The sequence below is a fragment of the Phaeoacremonium minimum genome (genome assembly GCF_000392275.1).
Source record: "Phaeoacremonium minimum UCRPA7 unplaced genomic scaffold PA7_03_scaffold_433, whole genome shotgun sequence".
Lineage (NCBI taxonomy): Eukaryota > Fungi > Ascomycota > Sordariomycetes > Togniniales > Togniniaceae > Phaeoacremonium > Phaeoacremonium minimum.
This window is the reverse complement of record NW_006921335.1, coordinates 123,965-146,660: the sequence shown is the minus strand read 5'-3', so window position 1 is coordinate 146,660 and position 22,696 is coordinate 123,965. Positions and strand designations below refer to the sequence as shown.

The following is a 22,696-nucleotide window of genomic DNA, read 5'->3' as shown; positions in this document are numbered from 1 at the left end:
CTCCCTGCTGCACAATCCCTTTATGTCCTCTGCCTCCGCGGCGCCGCCCTCTCTACCGCCGTCCGTCGTTGCACCACCAGGATCATCAAGCGTCTCATCAAGCCTTCAGGCGCCGCCGCGCTCGCCATTGCACGCGCCGCCCGTCTTCTACCCCCAAGACGTCCGCGACTCATCGCGAGAAAAACCAACTGGCAGCTTCTACGATCCCACTACCGACACCACAACTGTCACAAAGGAGCGCAGGGTCTCCGACGCGGGATCATCGTGGCATAACGCGACTCAGGCATCTCCTCCCAAGGTAAGCTTCAACGTTATCGCGGATTTTTCTTCCTCAATTGTCTCCCAAACCTTTGGGCCTTCGCAATCATCTCAATCTTCCTTTTCTCAACGCCCCCAAAATTTTCTATTGCCTCATCAACTTCCATTCCTTTCCCTTTTTTTTTTTCTTTCTCTGGTATGGCCATGATTCACTAACACACTTTTTCCCTTCCTCTTACACAGCCTCGGGACCCCTACAATTATTCCTCGCAAGCCTCAACTGAGCCTGCCCCCTACTACAACGGCAGCTACACGTCGCCTGTTACATCAACCTTTCCACCACGAAGCCCAGTTTCCCATTCCCATCCTCATCCAGCTGCTGGATCCATCAGCCCTCCCAATCGAGCACCTCAGATGGCTTCCCCCAGCCTGAGGCACTCAGCTGCCCCAGTTGGGACGCCAGGCTCAAATGGCGCTACGACACCATTACACTCATTCTCCAAACCTGAATCACCTGCGCCATCTGTCCTGAAGGCTCCGACTCCCGCTGCTAGTGTATGTCGCGCTGCCCCAATCGCACAAATGAACTCTTACTAAATTTCCCAGACACCAAGCCGCGCCGCCGAACTCATGTCGTTTTCCAACATCCTATCGAGCTCGGACCCTGTCCCCAAAGCCAAACCAAAGTCTTCTACCCTAGAGAGATTGGTCAAGGAAATCAAGGTTGAAAAGGCTGATAAACCCGAGAGAGCTGAGAAGATAGACAAGCGGGAGAAGCCTGGCCGCAAAGCCAAGTCTCGCATCTCCGATGTCAAATCTGCCGAGCCAACTCCGAAGAGCAGCTCACGCCGAGTGTCCTCTCACAAAGAGGCGGCAGCGCAAGCTCGGGTTCCTGCCAAGAGACAGGCAAATGGTCAGCCCAAGCAGAAGATGTTCTCAGCTGATAAGGAGAAGAAAATCAAAGAGCTGATGGATCAGTTCGACAACCAGTCCACAGACGTTGAGGAGGGAGATGTTGATGAGGAGGAGGCTTGGAAGCTGCGCGCTCGCAAGCGACGGTCCGATATGGAACTTCGTGATACGAAGCATCGCAGCTCAAGGCGCAATAACTTCACCGAAGAGACTGTTAAAAACCTCGGCTCGCACACAGATATGGGCAAGCGACGGTACGATGAGATGTACTACGACGAAGCTCTCCAAGAAGTGCGAGAACAAGAACTTTTTGCAGAGAAGGAACGCAAGAAGGATATGCAGCGCAAGCGTCGCCGAGAGAAGTCTATGGCTGTTACCATGGAGCAGAAGGAGGCTGCCCTTGCCAAGGCCCGTGAAGCTCAAGACGAGAATGAGCGCCAAAAGCATCTCCGCGAAGCCGAACGCGCCAACAAGAAGGCACAGCAGACCAAACTCATCCTTCAGAAAGGTCTCAAGGGCCCTTCGCGAAACATCGCACCCCTGGAACTCAACCTCGAAGGCGGCACCATGGCTACATTTCAAGCAACAGACATGGAACCTGGCAAAGGGAAGGGCAAGGGCCGTACCGGTGCACGGCCCAAGAAGTCCAAGGAGCAGAAGCAGGCCGAAAAGGACAGTGCCGAAGCTGCTCAAGCGGCTATTGATGCTGGCGAGGAGCCTCCTACCAGGGACGAGAACCCCAAGATTCGCATCAAGCTTAACAAATCCAAGCTCCACAAGGAGGACTCGACAAAGGACAGAGACTCTCACGAGCCAGGCGAAGGCAAGGAGAAAGAGAAGGTCGTCGAGGAGCCCAAGAATCCTCTGGAAACCAAGTTCCAATCTAAGGGCTACAATCAGATCTACGACCAGATTTTCCGCGACCTTGCTCGTAAGGATGTCAACAAGGTCTATAAACTTGCCAGCGATTCATACGCCACCAAGGCTTCCAACCTCAAGAAGACAGCCATTCTCGCCTCCAAAGAGGCCAAGCGTTGGCAGCTGCGCACCAACAAGGGAACAAAGGATCTTCAAGCGCGAGCCAAGCGTGTTATGCGTGACATGATGGGCTTCTGGAAGCGCAACGAGCGTGAGGAACGTGATCTTCGGAAAGCGGCTGAGAAGCAAGAACTCGAGAATGCCCGCCGAGAAGAGGCCGATCGTGAAGCCGCTCGACAGAAGAGAAAGCTCAACTTCCTTATCTCCCAGACGGAGTTGTACTCGCATTTCATTGGCAAGAAGATCAAGACTCACGAAGTCGAGCGCAGCACGGACAACCCAGATATCGCGACCGAGGACAAGGCTCCTGATCCGAACCACATCAAGGTTGCCGAATCGTCTGGCCCTGCCGGTGCCAAGGTCACGAACTTTGAGAATCTCACTTTCGAGGAGGAAGATGAGGCCCAGCTTGAGGCTATCGCCAGAGCTAACGCAGAGAATGCTATTGCCGAGGCTCAACAAAAGGCTCGTGACTTCAACAAGGATGCCGAGCTGGACGAAGAAGGCGAGATGAACTTCCAAAACCCAACAGGCATGGGTGATGTGGAGATTGAGCAGCCGAAGCTTCTCAACGCTCAGCTCAAAGAATACCAGCTCAAGGGTCTTAACTGGTTGGTCAATTTGTATGAGCAAGGAATCAACGGTATTCTCGCAGACGAGATGGGTCTCGGCAAGACTGTGCAGTCTATTTCCGTCATGGCTTATCTCGCAGAGAAGTATGACATTTGGGGCCCATTCCTTGTCGTCGCACCGGCGTCGACGCTCCACAATTGGGAACAAGAAATCAGGAAGTTTGTTCCCGAATTCAAGATCTTGCCTTACTGGGGCAGTGCTGGAGACCGAAAGACGCTTCGAAGATTTTGGGACCGCAGACATGGTACGTATAAGAAGGATGCACCCTTCCATGTTATGATCACGTCGTATCAGCTTGTGGTCTCGGACGTCAGCTATTTCCAAAAGATGAAATGGCAGTACATGATACTCGACGAAGCTCAAGCCATCAAGAGCTCTCAAAGTTCGCGTTGGAAGTGCCTATTAGGCTTCCATTGCCGAAACAGACTGCTTCTCACGGGTACTCCCATCCAAAACAACATGCAAGAGTTGTGGGCATTGTTGCATTTCATCATGCCGTCTCTGTTCGACTCCCACGACGAGTTCAGTGAATGGTTTTCGAAGGACATCGAATCTCATGCTCAAAGTAATACCAAGCTTAACGAGGATCAACTCAAGCGTCTTCACATGATTCTCAAACCTTTCATGCTGCGTCGTGTCAAGAAGCATGTGCAGAAGGAGCTTGGTGACAAGATTGAGATGGACGTTTTCTGTGATCTGACCTATCGCCAGCGTGCGTACTACAGCAATTTGAGGAACCAGATTAGTATCATGGACCTCATTGAGAAAGCTACCACGGGTGATGACACCGACTCTGGCACTCTCATGAACCTTGTCATGCAGTTCCGTAAGGTCTGCAATCATCCTGACTTGTTCGAGCGGGCCGATACCACCTCACCCTTGTCGCTTGGGTACTTTGCTGAAACGGCGTCGTTCGCTCGTGAAGGCAACAACGTTCCCGTTGGGTACTCTACTCGCAACTTGATTCAGTACGAGCTTCCAAGACTTGTCTGGGGAGATGGAGGCCGGCTGAACAAGGCCGGCTTGGACAATGAGAAGGCTGGTTTCCGCAACAAGTACCTCAATGAGTTGATGAACATCTGGAACCCGGAAAATGTTCGAAGCAAGTTGAGCGACACTGACACCTTCTCATTCCTGAGATTCGCCGACACTAGTGTTGGCGAGGCCTACAAGGCCAGCCACCAGGATATCTTCACTCGGGCTACTGAGCTTGCAACCAAGAAGAACCGCCTCGGTCTTATGAACGTTGCTTATGATGAGCCAGGCGAAGAGAACTTCACACCAGCTCATGCCCTGTTTAAGATTCGAGAGCGGGCTGATCGCAAGCCACTCGCCGACATCACCAGTGAAGGCGTCTTAAACAATCTGATGAACGTGTCCCGACTTGCCTACGATGATACTGGCCTTGGTCGCCTTGAGCAGGCTGGCCGCCCTGGCGCCACAGCTCCTCCTATCGAGGTACTCTGCAATAACCGTGCCTCCAACATCGAGCGACAGGAGACGTTCTTCAATGTGCCAATGCGCAGAGCCCTGTATGGACCAAACCTGATTGAGGAGAAGGCTTTGGTTGCTCAAAAGGTTCCCGTGGAGAGATATCCGCTACCCAAGCTGCTGCCCGCCCCGGACAATGAGAAGACACGCTTCACCAACATCGAGGTTCCCTCTATGCGTCGCTTCGTCACAGATTCAGGCAAATTGGCGAAATTGGATGAGCTCCTCTTCAAGCTCAAGGAGGAAGGTCACCGTGTCCTTCTTTACTTCCAGATGACACGCATGATCGACTTGATGGAGGAATATCTCACATACCGCAACTACAAATTCTGCCGTCTTGATGGATCTACGAAGCTTGAGGATCGTAGAGACACGGTCCATGACTTCCAGACTCGTCCCGAGATCTTCATCTTCCTCTTGTCTACACGTGCTGGTGGTCTGGGTATTAATCTAACATCTGCCGACACTGTCATCTTCTACGATTCTGATTGGAATCCTACGATAGATTCGCAGGCCATGGACCGAGCTCATCGTCTTGGTCAGACAAGACAGGTCACGGTTTACAGATTGATCACCAAGGGCACCATCGAGGAGCGCATTCGCAAACGTGCTCTGCAGAAGGAAGAAGTGCAGCGAGTCGTTATCCAGGGTGGTGGCACTGGTGCTGGTGTCGACTTCTCTGGCCGTGGCGCTCGTGGCCCAGAGAATCGCAACAAGGACATTGCCATGTGGCTTGCTGACGATGATGATGCTGTGGAGAAGATGATTGAGCGTCGCGAGCAGGAGTTGCAAGCAAGCGGCGAGCTGGAAAAGAAGAAGCGTGGCGGCAAGCGTAAGCGAGGAGGTGATCCCGCTGCTGCGGCCGCCGGTGTCAGCTTGGACGAAATGTATCACGAGGGTAAGCCGATGAATCTGATCAACAATGATAATCATTTGCTAACTATGTTATAGGCGAGGGTCACTTTGATGACAACAAGGCTTCGGGCACGGCTACGCCGGTTGAGGACCCCCGAGCCGGCAAGCGCAAGCGTGTTAGCAAGAAGGCCAAGACGGCTAAGCAACGTCTTGCTATTGCGGACGGCGAGGTTGATGCCTGAGCATAGGGGCTAATTGTAGGATCATTCTTTTTTTAGAGGGGCATCATTGTGCAGGACCTGCGGAAAAGAAACTGCTTTTTCTTTTGGGGTTGAAGGGGGCTCATTACAATTTACACAGATCAGAGTATGATACAGGCAAGCAATGCCGGGACAGGGGCGATCCGGGGCTTGAGCCATGTCGGCTCGCTTTGTGATAGGAAGGGAGGGAGGGACACTGATACAAATACACATCGCTAGGGGCTCCATGCTAGAAGCCCTTTAGCGGACATTGTACAACCATTATCAATAGACGATTGCATGACATCAAAGAGAGTTAATTTGACACAATGTTCTGGAATTTCGCCTCATGAACGCTTTCACTAGGCCTAAACACTATAAGACATCGTGCAAGTATATATCATCGTTCATTGCTTGAGGCAAGAGAGAAGCGAAGACCCTGTTACCTTTGTAGATACCATCCGTCTGTCCTGGGAATCCTCCTGCAAGCTCATCATACAGACCCGACGACTTTCCCATCCATAAACGCCAGAGGCCAGTTTTTAAAACGCATACCAGTCGTACCGCGTACACGGATGTAATCCCTTCGAGCGGCTTCCAAACTCTCGAACCTCGCCAGCGAGACCGGCCTAGCCGCTCTGACCCCAGCAGTTGCTGGAGCTCCAGCTGCAGCTTTTAACACACCACCTCTCCACCTTCGACCTTCTCGGCCCTGACACCGTCCTCGTCCTTCCGCACGACCAGCTTCGTGCCAGTGCCGGCACCGCCGTTCGGCTGCTTCTCCAGCTCGATGCCGCCGCGCACGCCGACGGGGACCAGGTTGTACAGCCAGCGGGCGACGACGAAGGAGCCGACGGCCCAGGCCCACAGCAGCGAGGCGAGGCCGCAGGCGACGGCGAGGGTGGGCGCGAGGACGGCGAGGGCGACGCCGATCCAGAAGAGGCTGAAGAGCAGGCCGGCGACGAGGACGAAGGAGACGACGCTGAGCACGAAGGAGGAGAAGAGCACGAGCGGGAAGAAGGCGAGGGTGAGCTGCGCGACGAGGAAGGACTGGTGCGCGGGCGGGCGTGTGTTAGTGGGCATGGACCGACTGATCAAACTGATGGGGACGAACGGGGAGTTCATACAAAGAGCAGCGGACGGGCGGCGGCAAAGGCCTTGGTGCGGTCGTACGCCGTCTGCCGGGTCTCGGGCGGAATGACGCGGTCGACCTGGCGCTGGGCGAAGGCGACGGCGTTGCTGGCGTGGTCGGAGACGGCCATTGTGTGTCTACGTCTCTTTTCTATCGATTGGGTTGAGATCGAACGATTTCTGGTGTTGCTGGAGCTTCTTGGGGAGATATGACCGGGCGTTCCGAGGCCTTGCAATGTCTTTTAACCGTCGGCGATGGTGTTGAGAGAAGGCAAAAGTTGGCAGAGAGATTGGGTCCAAGATGCTCCAGCTTGGAATGTGTTGGCAGGAGCTTCGCGATTGGCAGGCCGAGAGGTCACTAGAGGTTAGGTGCAGCCTTAATTAAGCTGTGCACCTGGAAGCTGAAGCTGGAGCTGGACGGGAGCGCGGATTAGCTGTGAATGACGTGTGTGTGGTGGGTGCTACGATAACGGCACGCGATAAGGCGCCATAACTGGGGACTGGGGACTGATGGATCTACAACATCTATCATCTACCATCTACCATCTACGGATGGCGTGCATCATTCCTCCTTGACAACTCATCAATTAATTAACGAAGACGCAAAAGCGCTCATTGTTGTTTTCACAAATTCGCTTTTTGCAACACAGATTGCGTGGTGACGAGTCTCTTGTGTTTCCGTTTCTCGTTTGCCAGTCTCTATCATAGGCCTAGGGTAAATATGTTGAAGCACTATCCATCTGCCCTCAGTCTATAGTCGGACAAGCACAGGTACCACACTGCAAATCAACTGACTAACATTGTCCCTGTTCAGACAAAGAGGTAGATTTTACTACCATAGATAATCCCTGCAGGAACGAGGGGAGGTCTCTGAAGGCCTCTGGGTCTATAATCGTATGACGAGTTAAAGACGTATGGCTATCCGCAAAACGTCTCTAACACTAACGTTCTCTTTGAAGTGAACCAATGGTAAAATAAAGCCTCGCTATCTGACGGTTGTTGTGGCCATCTGCCCTTATTTGTCTGTCTCTACAGTTGCTCAATGGTAAGATATCATGACTCAAAGAGTTATCTCTAAAGAAGGGGAAGATACATGAATATTTTATCAGCATAATTATCTGTTCTCCCCGAAAAGTACTGGAAAGGAGTGATCTGAAGAGAAACATTTTGCAGCGTCTCGCTCTCCGAAAATTCATATTCTTCTGTCCAATCGCCTCGTTTCATCAGCCTCGGAAAAGATAGAATAGCATCATACCCTAGAGTTCTGCGTATATCTGAACCCTCACAATCAAGTTCAGAGAAGATTTGATCTCACTTCTTCAAGTAACGAGTGTTACTTGGCATAATTTCTTTCTGAACGACTGGCTGCTGCGGGGCAGCTTCTTCGATGTCATCCTCAACCAGTTGTGCTCTGTAAGTGGTCGGCGGTGCCTGGACGTTCGACTGCCCATATGGTGTATCCTCGATAGAGAAGGGTCCGCCACCTCCAGGAATGTACACCATGTATCTCTTCTCTCGCGTCTTGTTGCGTTCATGCGTTTCTCTACAAGCACGCACAAACAGAGTAAAGTGGAGGCAGCTAACGGGGAAAGATGTTTCAGTCTGTATCCCGATGACAAAGGGGAAGTATCGTGTCACTTACACCAATAAGAGCATCATATTCAAGAGCGCAATCTCCACGTCCTCATGATTGCTATATGAGTCCCAATAATACCACCAACCCTCAAGGCTGATGTTGCGTGACAAAAGCCCCACCGAGGCCAGCATCCCCCCACAGAGAACCAGCTCGGCAGCCACAATGATCCCTGGGTGGATGCCTCGTTGTTTCTTACGGCGAGCCAGTAGAGTGGCAAACTCGAGTCCATTCCAGAAGAACGCTGTTAGAGTCGGCGGAAGGCATATGACGGTCTACATGATACAAGGTAAGCATGGATATTGTACACGGCGATATAGTCTGGTCGGGAACATCCGGGATGCTTTGCCATCGGCATCCATGGAAACCACTGTGAGGTACTTACATCATTGGGACTCACTCCATCAGTGCCTTGGACGCCACACAGGGCAAAAACGACAATGCATATCGCTACAGAGATGCCACGGAGAACGATCTTGGCAATATGCCATGGCTGTGAATATGGTACCAGCCGCACTGGAGTTGACGGGAATGGCGGCGGAGGTTGTGCCTCGTTCTGTGCCCCTACTGCCATGATGAAACTAAAAGAATGTTGAATGTAATTGGTTTAACTGTGACAGATAGACAATTTCAGCGTTAAATAGAGGTCAATGAATCCGTATGCCGTGAATATTATATCTCCATGTCCAACCTCTTGGGAGTTTCTTTATGGACTCCATACCGCTCTATCTTCAAGTGTATCATGATGGCTTACTGGACCCCAACTGAGGAGTATCTCGTATTGTGGCTGATCGCCATGGGCCGTGGAGTTTCCTGAGGAGTCTCGCCAGGCTGCCACTTTCGGGCCAACCACACGTCGTATCCCCAGACGCTCGACTTAGTGACAGCACATATACGGCTTGTTTCATCTGTTTAACGCACAGGAAAAGAAACCATGATGTCTTGGCTAGCATCTAGATGCATGGGATGGCACTTTTAAGCTTAGAGGACGCGTCAGCTCTCTCGATCATCGATGGGAGTGGCCTTCATACTTGGCTGGTCTCGCTGGTTCACGACGAGGCTTATGTCCATCTGTGTACGTTTGATTCGTTAATATTATGTGGTATCATAACTACGCCGCCCTATCCGCGGGCTATGTTCCGGTAATAACTCTAAATACTGTGACATTTGACGGGACTTTTATCCTGTCCCCCATCCTCTCGACCCCTGAGCAGTACGAGAGTCCAACATCCTATAGCAAACATGACGCCTTACATGACCAAGATGGCTTACACATCGTACATATGTCGATCCTAGGCACTTTTCCAGTGCCGACCCCCGGTACTACCTCTCATAACTTGGTTTCGGGTCCTCATTTGAATAGGTCGGCGTCATGGGCGTCAAGTCCCTCGGCCTCTTCCCCTTCCCTATCACCTCCATGCCATCAAGCGACATCCACTGCGCCTGGCTTTCTCCCCGCGTGGCCCTCGCCTGCTCTTCTGGATCGGGCACGTAGTCCGGCCCCGGCGCGGACCACGGGTTTGCATACGGCGTGCCTCTTGTCGGCACGGGTTTCCGCCTCGGCATCACGGTCGGCGGCACCCCTGGATTCGAGGTCCGCCGCGCCTCGTACGGCTGGCGCTCCGGCGAGCGCTCGGTCGACGGCCCTCCCGCGCGGTACGGCTCAGAGAGGGTCTCCGAGGAGCTGGGAATCTGAGGGAGCGGCCGCTCTTCCGAGGGCGACTGGGAGTCTAGGGTCGAGCTGATCCGCCTGCTCTGCTCGCTCGACTTGCCCGGCTGGTTGGTGGGTTTTGGTGGGAAGGGCCGCGGCACGACGACTACGGGCTCGCCAGTTGGGAGATACATGATACGCGGTGTTACGTTTTTGCCGCGCCGGCGGTCTTGGATATTGCGAATAAAAAGTACAAAATGGAGAATCCTAGGTGTCTCGTTTAGCTTGGTGCCAGGAGATGAGGCTGAATATGCCTCGACTCACATTAATATAGCCAACATAGCTATCTCAGCAGAAGTGCTGGGGCTGGTGCTGTAATCGGTGCCAATGTAGTAGCCAATGTCTGTGAGGCCTAGAGATACAAGCGCGACACCACAGGCGGCGCCTAGGCATAAGGTGATATCGATGCCGATGTGGGCTTTTGACGTGATGCCGAAGCCTCTACGACAGCATAGCGTGATGAATTCTGAAGAGTCCCATAGGATGATGGCAGCACACTGCATATTGCGTCAGAAGGGGCACCTTTATTGAAGTTTGTACGACAACATGACATGAAAGACGTATGAGAGCACCAATGCTGATGAGACAGCAACGTACCGGTATTATACAGGCAAGAAACTCGGTGTTGGTGTTGCCCCAGTAGAAGCCGCCATCGGTGAGCAGGACAAGCTCGAGGATGACGAGGGCGGTAGCAAAGACGAGGGAGAAAGAGCGGATGACAATCTTTGCAATCCACCAGCCGTCCTTGAGAGGCCGGACATCGGCGCCGCGTGGTATCGAGTCCTGGTGGTAGACGGGCTTGGGCTGGCCGACGGTGAGCTCCTCGAGGGCGATGTCCTGCAGGCGGCCGGCCGAAGCCCTTCGTAGAGTCCGCGGCATCGTGTCGCCGGCCGTCCTCCTTATGCTTATGCTGTAGCCAAGGCAGGTGCTTGCGGGCTGTCGGTCTTTTTCGCTGCAGCCTGGGCTATGGAGTGAGAGTCCGAGTACTTGAGTGTCGCAGGCAGTCAGTGCTGTGCTACTCTTGGCTCACGGATGGATGCGCAGAGTAGCAGCATTGCTGACATGACGAAACGGATGGATGAATCCAGTGGTGGTGGCCGCGTCTCCAACGATCAATTCGCCAATGCTCATCCAACCACTTCCTCTTTCTCTCTCTTCACATTCAAGATGTGATGTGTCTGTTGATGCACACTTCAGACGTTTGATAATTTTCGCGCCGGTGGTGAGAGACAACCCCCTCGGCCCTCAAGCGCAGCAACAGACTGGTCACACGGCAATTGCCTCCTTGCCGATACCTCCGATAGCAAAGTAGCGAAGTCGATCAACAAAACGGGGGAGAGGGGGAAAAAAAAGTCGCACTGTTTCGCCCACGTCGAGCTCGACTCAGACTCGAAGGGGCGAGTAACGAGGAGCGAGGCTAGGAGAGACGCCGGTCCAGGCAGCCGTTTAAGGTCCCTGCAAGATGCGCTAAACTTGCCGGATCCCCGCGTCCATCTCCCTAGAGAGACTAAGTCCTTGCAGCCCACGCCGGGCAGGTGGGCGCAGCACGCCAAAATGTTCCAATGTCAGGGGCAGGATGTTGCATCGAACCAATTGGAGCCGCAGTCGGAATGGGATTGGAAACGGGAAACAAGTCGAGAAGCTCGTATCGCCTTTGAGACCGCAGACCACCACCAGCCACAATCAGTCAATCAATCGTCTCCAGCGCCAGGTTCATTGACATCATATCACCAACATTGTATTGCCAACACACATGCATGGGGGAACAAATAAGCATATTTGACCCATAAAACGCCAAATCAATCTCTAGAGAGGTGGATCGGCACTGGCGCTGACAGTTAAGTCACTTGAGCACCTACATGAGGTATGTCGTCTCTTTAGCCTACTCGAGAGTCACGCCAGCTGTCATTCTTCGTGTTGAGGATCAAAGCTAATTAGCCCGAGTGGCCAATGCATCCTAATTCCTGCTTCCTTATTCCTCTGTCTTGACGAATTCAGGTGGAAAGATTTGAGATTTGAAGACAATTTATTACACGAAAATGTCCGGCTTGTAAGATGAGGCTACGAAGACAATGACAGCTCGTAACTTTTGACACGATGCCACTGTCATAACGCTTTGTCGATGTCAACCATCGATTATTGTGCAAAATAAGACGCGAGCCTCATAATTGTTAATGTATGATAAGGACATGCTGGTAAATATGAAACGGAGCAATATAGTTTGCGAGGATGAAATGCCTTTCTTGCAGTAAAATCATTCGCTCAAGTCACACGACTCACACTATATCAACCTCAAGATCAGGTAAATTGTAGCAAAACAGCCCTGGCTTTACCAAGGTCCCGGCAGTGCATTTGATTTTGATTGAAGTAGGAAACGCCTGGATGAGGCGGATGATATCACTGGTGCAAGGCAAAGCTAGGCAATACGAAGCGCGCATCGGTCATCTTCACGGCGTTCATAGCCCCAGTGTACATCGCTGTCGCAGCAAAAGTCGCGTAAGTAGGCTATTTACTTGATAATATTCCTCAAGAGTCGACTTCAAGGTTAACAACTATAGTAAGACTGCTTAGTCTTATCACTCGTTAGAACTACCTGCTCCTTACTCGAAAAAGCAAAATCATTTACCTTGCACCACAAGAAATGAATCGCACAGAATATTCCACAGTTTTGAATGCCCTCTGAGGCAAATGTGACATATTTCACGGAATTGAAAGTTGGAAATGAGCGAGGTTCCTTTTTGGGCTGCACAATCTGACTTGTGTTTCAGCCCCAAAGCATGAGAAGACTTGGTTAGTCCTGCAGCCTGGCTGCGATTCTATTGGCAGATGCCCATTGACTTGCTATCCGAGCATTAGGCAGATTTGACATCTGGACAATTCATTGCACAACAAAAAGTACTCAAGAGCACCAACAATCTTGAGTTGAGGGTACTAAGTGAACATATGCTAATTACATCTGAGCGTCTGACATGACAGAACAAGCAGAGACTGGCATACATTTATGTAACACCCAACTGTACTTCACCGCTCACCTTGTCGAAGCTGTTGAGTCGTCTTGAGTCAAGCCGTATGGCCAAGAATAAAACGCCTATTACAGAGGAACCTTCTTGCCTTGCAAACGCTACTTTGGGTCCATCAGCTTACCAACAACTGGATCTCAGGAACAGGCAAATAAGGATCATCCGGCTGCTTCGTGGGGGCTTGAACGATCAGATACGATGCAGCCTCTACACTGCATATCTCGATGACAGACCGTTTTATGAAGCCCTGTCATATGTCTGGGGAGATTCTCAAGTGTGCCAGACCATCATTGTTGATGGAAAAGTTACCGATGTTACGACAAATTTATGGTATGCTCTAAGGCGTCTACGACGTCGCTTCTCCGATAGACACATTTGGGTTGACGCTCTTTGCATCAACCAGGAAGACAAAACCGAGAAGTCACATCAGGTAAATCTAATGAAAGACATATATTCCAATACATCAAAGGCAATACTCTGGCTTGGAGAGTTCTCCGACGCCGTGGACTCTGGATGGAGGTTTGAACGAGGCAGTAGCGTAGCCTCTACAATCAGGCAGCGCCCAGAAACCTCTCAGCAAAGTTCTCCCTACAACACCAATGCTATACTTCGACGCAGGAATGCTATAAGAGCTTTCCGCCTCTTGAGGTCGATGGCTGCAAACAATCATTGGAAAACCACAGGACTGTTTACCCATACCTTTTCTGTCCAAGACTCATTCAAGGCCTTGGAATCACTCATGAGGCTCGCGTGGTGGAACCGCCTGTAGACCGTGCAAGAAGGTATATTGCCCAAGGAAGCCACTTTGGTGTATGGCACGGAGCAGATATCTATGTTTGACTTTCTACAAGGATACAAAAATTCCGCGGCGCATGTTCGTCTAGGCTGTTGTAAGAACCACAGCCTTCATCGCTTTTGGGATACCTGTCACCGCATCAGATATATTCGTAACAGGGAACAATCCGTGAGCCTCTTCATTACAGCCCTCAGCATGTTCAGGACACGACAGGCATCCGATCGCAGGGATCACATGTTCGCCCTATTAGGGCTGGGAGGCACAATTGCTGCGGACTACTCCCTGAGCTGGCAAAAAGTCTTCATGCAAGGAACCCGCAAGCTTATAATTGACTCCGGAGAGCTCCTTCCCCTGTTGAGAACTTCAGAGCTCGAACGATCTCCGGAATTGCCGTCGTGGGTGCCTGACTGGTCTGCAAAAGTCGATGAAGAGAGCCTGGATGCAGAGCTTGCTTGGCTCTATAATTGGAGCTTCTTCGATGCAGCCGCAGGTACTAAGCCCATGATCGATGGCTCTCAGTCTGCTTCATTGCTAGATCTTCAAGGAGTGAGGGTGGACCGCGTTTCTGAAGTGGGCAGTTGCATGGATAATTTCAGTAAGGAAGAAAGGCTCAAGTGCCTTTCTGAGTGGCAGGATATGATCAACAAAGCTAGTGAAGACCACAAACACGACGTTCCGTACGGGAGAAGTTATATAGATGCATTCTGGAGATCAGCGACGGCAGACATAGTTGCTGAACCCAGGGAAGACGGTACAGTAAATTATAGAAGGTCTGTTCCAGCTGATGGCCAAGAGTCGCATAGGATATGGTCTCCGAGCTACAAGGGATTTGAAGTAATGCCAAGCAAGTATTTGCGAGGCTTTATTACCCAAGCTGGTATGATCGGAGTGGGTCCACGGGATGCCCAAGTCGGGGATGAGGTTTGGGTTTTCCTGGGAGGTAGGATGCCTTTCGTATTACGGCCGATTAAGCTGTCACTGGAGGCTGAAGAGACTGAAGACTATCACGAATATATCGGGCAGGCATATGTCCATGGGATCATGGATGGAGAAGCAATGAGGGAGGCTCAACGGGGAGACCAGAATTTGGTCACTAGGTGTGTATTAGCCTAGTGTACACTCATCCGTGTAGGAAGCCTCGATTTTACAAAATGTGAGTAGAAAATATGCTAGTTCATTCATAGAAATCACGATATGATATGTCAAGCACTCCAATTTCGTAATATCTCCTCTTCCTCCAGCGCCTGCATATCTCGCTCGTTCAGCATGACAGCGACCTCGATTTTCTCGGCAGCAAGATCCAGAGACCTACGTCTCGGTAAGGCAAGCACCATGCCGTCTATATAGGGCATATATGGGATCCTGATGAATTGCGGCTTGCTCCTTAAAATGGGCCCGAAATCACAATCATACATCCCTAAGTTTGCCCAGCTAGTATAGGTCACATCCAAACAATGATTCGAGTTCCACCCTGGCCCGATATCTTCAACGTCAGCAAGTTGATCTGCAAATGCAACAATTTCACCGACATGGGTGGCTGATACAGCGGACGTCGCCGCGGCAATAGCGCGGATGACTGGTGCCATAACTGATAGATTGATGGGGGCAGGGCTGGCCATTGCATTACCAGCTATACTCTCCAGCTCGGCAACAGGGAACTCAACAACCTTGAGCATATTGACGTTGCCCAAGTAGGACCTGTCAGACACCACGGGCTCTAATTTTGAGCGCGCGTTGATGGCAAAGCCAAGCTTCGAGGTAGTGGAGTCTGGCACAGTTGCTACACCGTCCAGGCGCATGCGTTCGAGTCGAATACGTGTGATAGCAAGCCACAAGGCAGAACCCAGGACGTTGTTAACTGTCAGAAACTTGGCCGGGATTGCACTGCTCATGCCCTGCTTGGCCTGTTGTAATTTGGCATTTGAAAAGGTGAGTATCTTCGCAGCACACTTGACCGGGCGGCCAGGGACATTGGTCGGCACAGATGTTGGGGCTGAGCTTAGAGATCGAAGACTGTATTCCGGATGTCGAAGGAGCAGATCGTTGAGCGTAGTTTTCGGCTCGTCGTTTGCGAAATAACCGCTAGCATCCCGTAACCAAGTTCCCCTGTGGTAGAGTTCCTCGGGATTCAGCAGAAACTTGTCTCTTGGCTCATCTCTAACGCAATCACTCCAGAGCTTGAGAAAAAGACCCATTCCTGTCCCATCCATGACGACGTGATGAGCGCACAGACATAGTATCAAACCCCCTTCTATGCGTGTGACTCCAATCACGAGAGCTGGTGCTCTTGCTCCTGGGTCCTGGTAATTGATCACCGTTGGCACAGGACTGAGGCCATCGTGGAAGACCGATAGCGGCGCATCACCCAGCTTCAGCGCCTCGAAAGTTGGCAGGGGTTCTGGGACGATAGTCTCGACCACAGTTAGTGGTGGGTCTTGGGAAGACCACGACAGCGACAGCTGGTTGCGTGGACGGCAGCCCTCTACCGATTTATGAACAGAGCCCTTGAGAAATGGAAGGATAGAGGTGGCCGCTACTAAGCCTTCATTTAGCTTTTTCACGGCATCTTCAAACTGGTCTGTCTCGTAAACAAGAAATACTTTGGTGTATATCCTCGGCATCAGCTGATCGACGGGAGACAACATGCAAGAGCCCTCATGATGTTGTTGAGCCATGTCAGCGGAATTGTGTTATTGACTGAAAGAGACTTCAAATTTAAGCCAGCTGGTCAGTGAAAGATCATGAATGTATATTCGAGAGATAGAGGTACAGGCAGCCATTTTAACCAATAAAGTAGCCTAAGACCCACCAGTTCTACCGAGATAGATGATGTTGACGGGAGCCATCACATGACACCCACGCAAGCCAGACTAGGTAGCCAGTATAAAGGCATTGACGAAGAGCCTGGCATAATTACGGCCTCAAAGAAGACTCCGATGCGCGAAACAGCTGCCTGCCCATGCTCTCCCGAAAAGTTGCCAATTTTTCTTGGCTGTAAACCGGGCTGTTCGCGATTCCCACCAGGACAAGCTCGCGAGCCTACTCGAAATTGTAGTAGAATGCTCCCCTCCAAACTGTCTCCATGCTTCGTTGATGTTCCTCAACAAGTCGCTCTCTCAATTGACACGCCTCATTCTTCCCAATTGGCCATGCGCCAACGTCCCTGAGGATTTTATTCACAATCTCCTGAGGGATACCATTTCGCGCCCAGTCGATCTTTCCCACACCAGCCGCTGCCCACCAATCATGTTGTTGTGGCGGGACGTTTCGCGTAGAGAGTATCCTGTAATTGGGGTCGACGAGATGTATCGCTAGCACGCGGCGGCGCCCTGGCTTCCTCTTGTCCCAGAGACGATACGAGCTGAATTTGTGCTGGAAGACATTGGGGAAAACCACAAGCCTACCGTCGGGTACTATGACTGTGCCTAGTGTCTGGAAGGCTTTGGAATCTCCGAATCCCCCTTGCAGATCTTCAGGTCGATGGATGTCATAAATCCCGGCTATGTCATTGTACCGTCCGGGTTCGTATACATGAGCTAGCGGATCAAGGTCCGCTTCAACACGGAAAGTCAGAGTCCCTGAGCTTGGGGTCGTGTTGACGCTGTCAAAATGGAGAATGCTGGTTGCTACAATATGTTCATTCAACGTCCCGTTCAGTTGCCATTTTGTTTCAAGTCTAAGTGTTGGTCAACAACATGAGGTAGCAAATGTACCTTGTGCGAGCACTCACACTTGAGGTTGGTCTGGTGTTAGCTCAATCGAACGCATCTCAATCACCACCTGCAGGCCGTCGTCTCGAAACATTTCCTGCAAGAAAATGTCGTAAGAGTCATGCTGTTTGAACTCGTAGCTCTCCTTATTAGCAACGCCTGTTCGTAGGGCTGGAACAAGAGCCTGCTTAACCTTGGCTCTTTTCCAGTCCTCGTAGGTGTATGACAGACCTGGTTCGGGGTGCAGCCAGTGCGCAACTGCTTGTGCTTTAATTCCACTGTTTTTGTAAGGCCGAATCGTGTTTCCCAATCTGTTCCCACATGTGGAAATAGATTGACGCGTCCTTGATGCTCTGGTTTTGGCAATCCCGGCTGTGATATGTATTCTTGCACGAGCTTTCGTGCTTCTTGATATCTCGTACTTTCCGGCTCTTTCTCGATGCTTTCTAGATCCCTGGCCCATTCCGGTAGAGGCGGCCACCAGACTGCTCCAAATGTCTTGATTCGAGGTGGCATCCGCCCACGACCGCGCCAAACAAGGACGTCATTCCACGGGGCAATCGAAAGTGACACCAATTTCTCAATCGTCTGATATAAAGATTTGTGGAAAACAGGATGCACGTTGTTAATGTACGAAGTGATCTTAACTCCATTACCAGTAGAGGTCGGCTCTCCGGTGAAGTCAACCTCACACGGAAGCCACTGGAAATGCTCAGAGAAACGTTGTGGTCGATCTCTCCAGTAACTCTCCCACATTCGCTCATGTCTCCTAATATGATCAAGGCTTTTCGTGAACTCAGAGGACTCAATGAACTGGGGCCGAACGGTCCAGCCTTGGCCTATGGCGTCCGTAGCATTCTCAAGGCCAACCTCGATACCATCATACAACGCATTGGTCCGCCCGTGAACGAAAGGGTAGAGCGATGGGTCGATAGGCCAGATAACGGGTTGACCTGGGTACCATTGACAGCTGGAGATAAGCGAGCCGAGTCGGTCTCGTAGCTGTTCCAGTAGTGCCGACGGAACAAGTGAATCCGATTTGCAGACCCGTGCCGCCGAATCAAATATGAAGGTGTATCCAGATGTTTGTTGCACGCCGGCTTTGTCTCGAAGCTCTTCTACACACCAATCCCAAGAGAGAGGCGATAGTACCGGCCGGCCAAGGACAATTTTTGGGTACGAAAGAACTTCTTGGCGCCAATGGCTAACCGTTGCGTCGTCGAATATGTCCAAATGCCAACCTCGTCGATCTGTCAGTTCATTCATAAGGCCTAACATGGCTATCTCGCGTCCTGTGAGTCTATCTTGAGCCCAGTCGCTTGAGCCGTGAGCAAATCGCTCATCAGGGCTTCGCTCAACTGTGATGGGGTATGGAAACCCGGGCACTCTTAGGGGTCCGCCACGGTTGTTGAAAATCAGACCTGCCTCCCCACTCCCAAATTCCCTGTAGTGACTGTCATTTGAGCGAATTGCTGCAGCTGACATCTAGTTGACTAGGTCACGCTGCAACAGAGGCGGCAGTTATCGTGCTTGACTCTAGGGATTCGCATAGCAGCGCCGCATCTGGGATGAGCGGATTCTTATTGACGGCTTAGGCCCAAACTTGTGGCGTGAGGATGGAAGTGGGCAAGAATATGGCAGTGGAGGTGTCAGTTATCACCCAACCAATTGCAGTCCGGTATGCAACTCCCACGTTGCACTGTTCCTGCCTGCCCTGGGCTGTGGGTGAGCTGTGACCGGCACCTTATAAAAGATTTCGCTTAAGAGGAAAACCCCAAAAGTTTCGTCGGCAAGATGAGTCTCCTCTCCTCGTTCTGAATCTCGGAGAGCTCTAAGTTGAACGTTGCGTTTAACGATGCGGGATGTGGTGGGTATATTATCAGCTGCCAACTTGTATCGTGCAGCTTGAAAATCTTTACATGACGCATCCTAGACGTTGCAGAGCCCAATTTTGCGGATGCCAGAGTTCTCCAGACAGAAATTGCAGTATCGTCGTGAGACGTTTTAAAGGATGGGTTCATTGCAGCGAGAAGATCTTGCCACACGGTATTTGCTTGATGTCTGACAAGATAGGACCAACTGAGCTGGCCCTCAACGGAAATAATAATCGCAAAGTCAACAGTTTTTTGAGTACTAGGAATATCATAACGCACGTGTAGATATAAGGTGACCGGAAACTCGAGCCCGTCAATAAATTGTCCTTTGCTAGAATCCCAGAAGGCATCTGGCCCAGCTGACATGACATGATAAGGACCGCGTGGGTGAAGCAAAGATCGCTCGATACCAAATCTTCGCATGATTTGGCTAGGGTTGGTAATTTTGTTATTAGCATGGAAAGTCTTTTGGATGTATATGCGAGCGCTCTTCGTACTGGCCTCACCACTGTTCAGATTATTAGAGTAGTAGAATCTATCTGGCTGCCTTCGTAGATATCCAGAAGTACTTAAAGTCAGATAGATTCCAAGCCAGTCACCTGATTCGGAAGTTTGAGCATTGCCATCATAACATTCTAGAGGCAAGACAAAGTCATTTGTCTCGGTGATTGTCAGGACTGGCTCCATGGAAATACCCTTATTGGTGATGGTGTACTCTCGATCTAACCGCGCTGTTTGCCGAACAGGCTTGATTTTCCCACACCCGGCGAAATCGCGTGGGCTCACAGCAAAGATGCCGCTGTAAGCCGAAAGACTTTGTGAGTTCTCACCGAATCTCCAAGCGAAGAGAGACAAGTCGTTGGTTTCTTTTGCGATCTCCTCTTGGAGGCGGAGAAAGGCTTTCGTGCCCTCACCATACAACAGAGGCATTGTTATATCGAAAAGCCCGAGAAGGCAATAAGCAAGATCTTCAGGCCGAGTTGTTTGCCTATTTGCGGACCAAGCCATCTTCCTCGCAACCGGGGTTTGCCATAGCTGCCCTGCAGATTCGAGAACTTGGGTCTCTATTCCGGTGATTTTTGAGAGAATCTCAAGGTTCTCGTTCTTGGAGCCCCTTCTTTGCCAAGTCTGATCGATGAAGTTTACCTCGAGTGGGGCAATCAGTTCTTGAAGTGTCCACCCGCGTGTAAACCACCGACATTCGCCAACAAGCTCATTGAGTGCACAATTCGTCGCGGGAGAAGCAGTGTCAGATTGAGCGGGTGGCAGATCTGACAGGTACACGAAGCAGATAGAAGAGTCACGATACCATTTGAACATGGAATTTATCGCCTCTGAAAGCTCAACATTGTTGGTCTTGTCGATGCAGCATGTGTCAATCCAAGCATATTCAAGTCCCATCTGCCGTGCAAGTTCACAGGTTTTATCGATCTTTTCGAAGCCTTTTCTATGGCGAGCTGAGTCTATGTTCTGGATCTGTTGAAAAGAAACCTCTTCTTCCTCCCAGGTGTGTGATAAAATGCCATATCGATAACCTTTCGAGCCAGGCACTAGTTGCAGCTGCAAAGTATCTGTCTTGATAAGCCACATGGCTTAAAATGTTGTAGAGATGGATGTTTTAGTGTCGGATTAAGGATTACTGACACTTCGCAATTTTATGGAGCTGAGTTGCGACCAGGTAGCCGACCAGCATGACTAGCTATTATAACCTGACATATTCGATATTGTCCAATTCACAGCCCGGCTGTCGTCTTGCGCAGTGGTTATCTTTTAGATGCAATCAATCAATTTTCAAAGCGGGTGTAGCTGGGGCTATACGAAGAAGGTGATCCCTAGTTCGTATGTAAAAAAAAGGTGCGGGTACTGAAGAAAGGCGGCAGAAGCACTGACAATTACGGTCGGCCTTGGCTTTACCTGCTTTCATAGCTTTAATTCGATAGAGCCAGCAAGTAGGGCAGACTTCGCAATATGTTAGATTCAGCTTAATATATGATCATTGTCGCACAGCCCTATACGACATAGTACTTCGATAAGAACAGGAAGGACGCACCAATCCAATTGCTTCCAAATTGCTCGATGACACAAGAGCTTCTGTACCCGGCCAAATCAGCCGCCCAAGATGCCAATGCGCGCCATTATTTGATCTACTTCATCACCGGCAATCCCGGTCTCATCGACTACTATGAGCCGTTTCTGTCACACCTTCGCAGCCTGCTCGATGAGACTGAGAAGCGATCCTCGGCAGCTCTTCACATCTACGGTCGTAACCTAGCCGGCTTCGACGATGCCGACCACGAGCCATTCACCGCCTCCAGTCCCCCGCACGACGTGGACTACCAGGTCAAAAGTCGCTATGAGCACCTCTCATCCATGCGCATCCCATCCGGCCCACGGCAAGGCCAGCCTTTCGACGAGGTCATCGTGATGGGTCATTCAGTCGGCACCTACATAACTTTAGAGCTCTTCCACCGACACCTGCGAGATCCATCGGCTGCGCCGCATCTCAATCTCAAGGTAGGCATCTTGCTATTCGCGACGATCTCCCACATCGCGAAGTCTCCATCCGGCATCTTCGTCTCAAACCTGCTGCGCGTGCCGTTCCTCGAAGCACACGCACACCAGCTCGCCAAGGGCTTCCTGTCGCTCTGGCCGGTTTGGGCGCTCACTCTCTTCATCCGGCGCGTCATGGGCTTCCCCCCACACGCAGTGGCCGCCACAGTGCGATTCCTCACCAGTCGTGACGGCGTGTGGCAGGGGATTCACATGGGCAAAGACGAGATGAACGTGATCAGTGAGGACAGGTGGGCTGATGAGCTGTGGGAGGTCGCGGACGAGGCGCTGGCGCACAAGAGCGAGATGCCCAAGTTCTTCTTCTTCTTCGCGAAGCAGGATCACTGGGTTGCGAACGAGTGCCGCGACGAATTCATTCAGAAGAGAGAGGAGCATGCGAATAGAGATGCCCCGGCGACCAAGAGAGGCCGCACGAGAATCGTAGTGGATGAGGGCGATCTCCCACATGACTTCTGCATACGTGAGTTCCATTTCTAAGGGGTATACTGCAGAGAGGCTAACGTCTACCAGACCATAGCGAGACTGTTGCTGAGAAAGTCAAAGTCTGGATTGATGAGATAGTATCACATCCATGACTTACTCTTTGCCGTTCGAAAGATATCCAGCATCGGAGACGGACGCGCTCAACATCGGCGATTCGGCAAATGATCCATTAACTTCTAGGGCTGTATTATGAGATCAGATGTGATCTTCAATGCGTCTCAAGCAAAACGCAGACACAAGTTTACGATACTAGAGGAGGGTATATAGACGACTGTATAAGTCCAAGGCTTGACGCGATGAGATGAGCTACGAAAGCCTCATAGTCTAGTCGACTTCCAAGC

General features: G+C 51.2%; 4 protein-coding genes across 4 annotated transcripts; 2 read left to right on the top strand and 2 right to left on the bottom strand.

The window, feature by feature from the left end:
* Positions 1–672: 672 nt before the first annotated feature.
* UCRPA7_5744 (putative ino80-like protein) lies at positions 673–5,429 on the top strand (the record flags this gene model as incomplete). Its single annotated transcript, XM_007918288.1, has 3 exons — positions 673–813; positions 865–5,230; positions 5,284–5,429. 3 exons carry the CDS (start codon positions 673–675, stop codon positions 5,427–5,429), a joined length of 4,653 nt encoding a protein of 1,550 aa, XP_007916479.1.
* A 672-nt stretch (positions 5,430–6,101) lies between these two features.
* UCRPA7_5743 (hypothetical protein) lies at positions 6,102–6,688 on the bottom strand (the record flags this gene model as incomplete). The annotated part of the gene is made up of 2 exons (XM_007918287.1): positions 6,102–6,476; positions 6,554–6,688. 2 exons carry the CDS (start codon positions 6,686–6,688, stop codon positions 6,102–6,104), a joined length of 510 nt encoding a protein of 169 aa, XP_007916478.1.
* A 3,473-nt stretch (positions 6,689–10,161) lies between these two features.
* Positions 10,162–10,780, bottom strand: UCRPA7_5742 (hypothetical protein; the record flags this gene model as incomplete). Its single annotated transcript, XM_007918286.1, has 2 exons — positions 10,162–10,398; positions 10,499–10,780. The coding sequence occupies 2 exons, from the start codon at positions 10,778–10,780 to the stop codon at positions 10,162–10,164; spliced, it is 519 nt and encodes a 172-aa protein (XP_007916477.1).
* Positions 10,781–21,377: 10,597 nt separating this feature from the next.
* UCRPA7_5741 (hypothetical protein) lies at positions 21,378–22,349 on the top strand (the record flags this gene model as incomplete). Its single annotated transcript, XM_007918285.1, has 1 exon — positions 21,378–22,349. One exon carries the CDS (start codon positions 21,378–21,380, stop codon positions 22,347–22,349), a length of 972 nt encoding a protein of 323 aa, XP_007916476.1.
* Between the last annotated feature and the right edge of the window lie 347 nt (positions 22,350–22,696).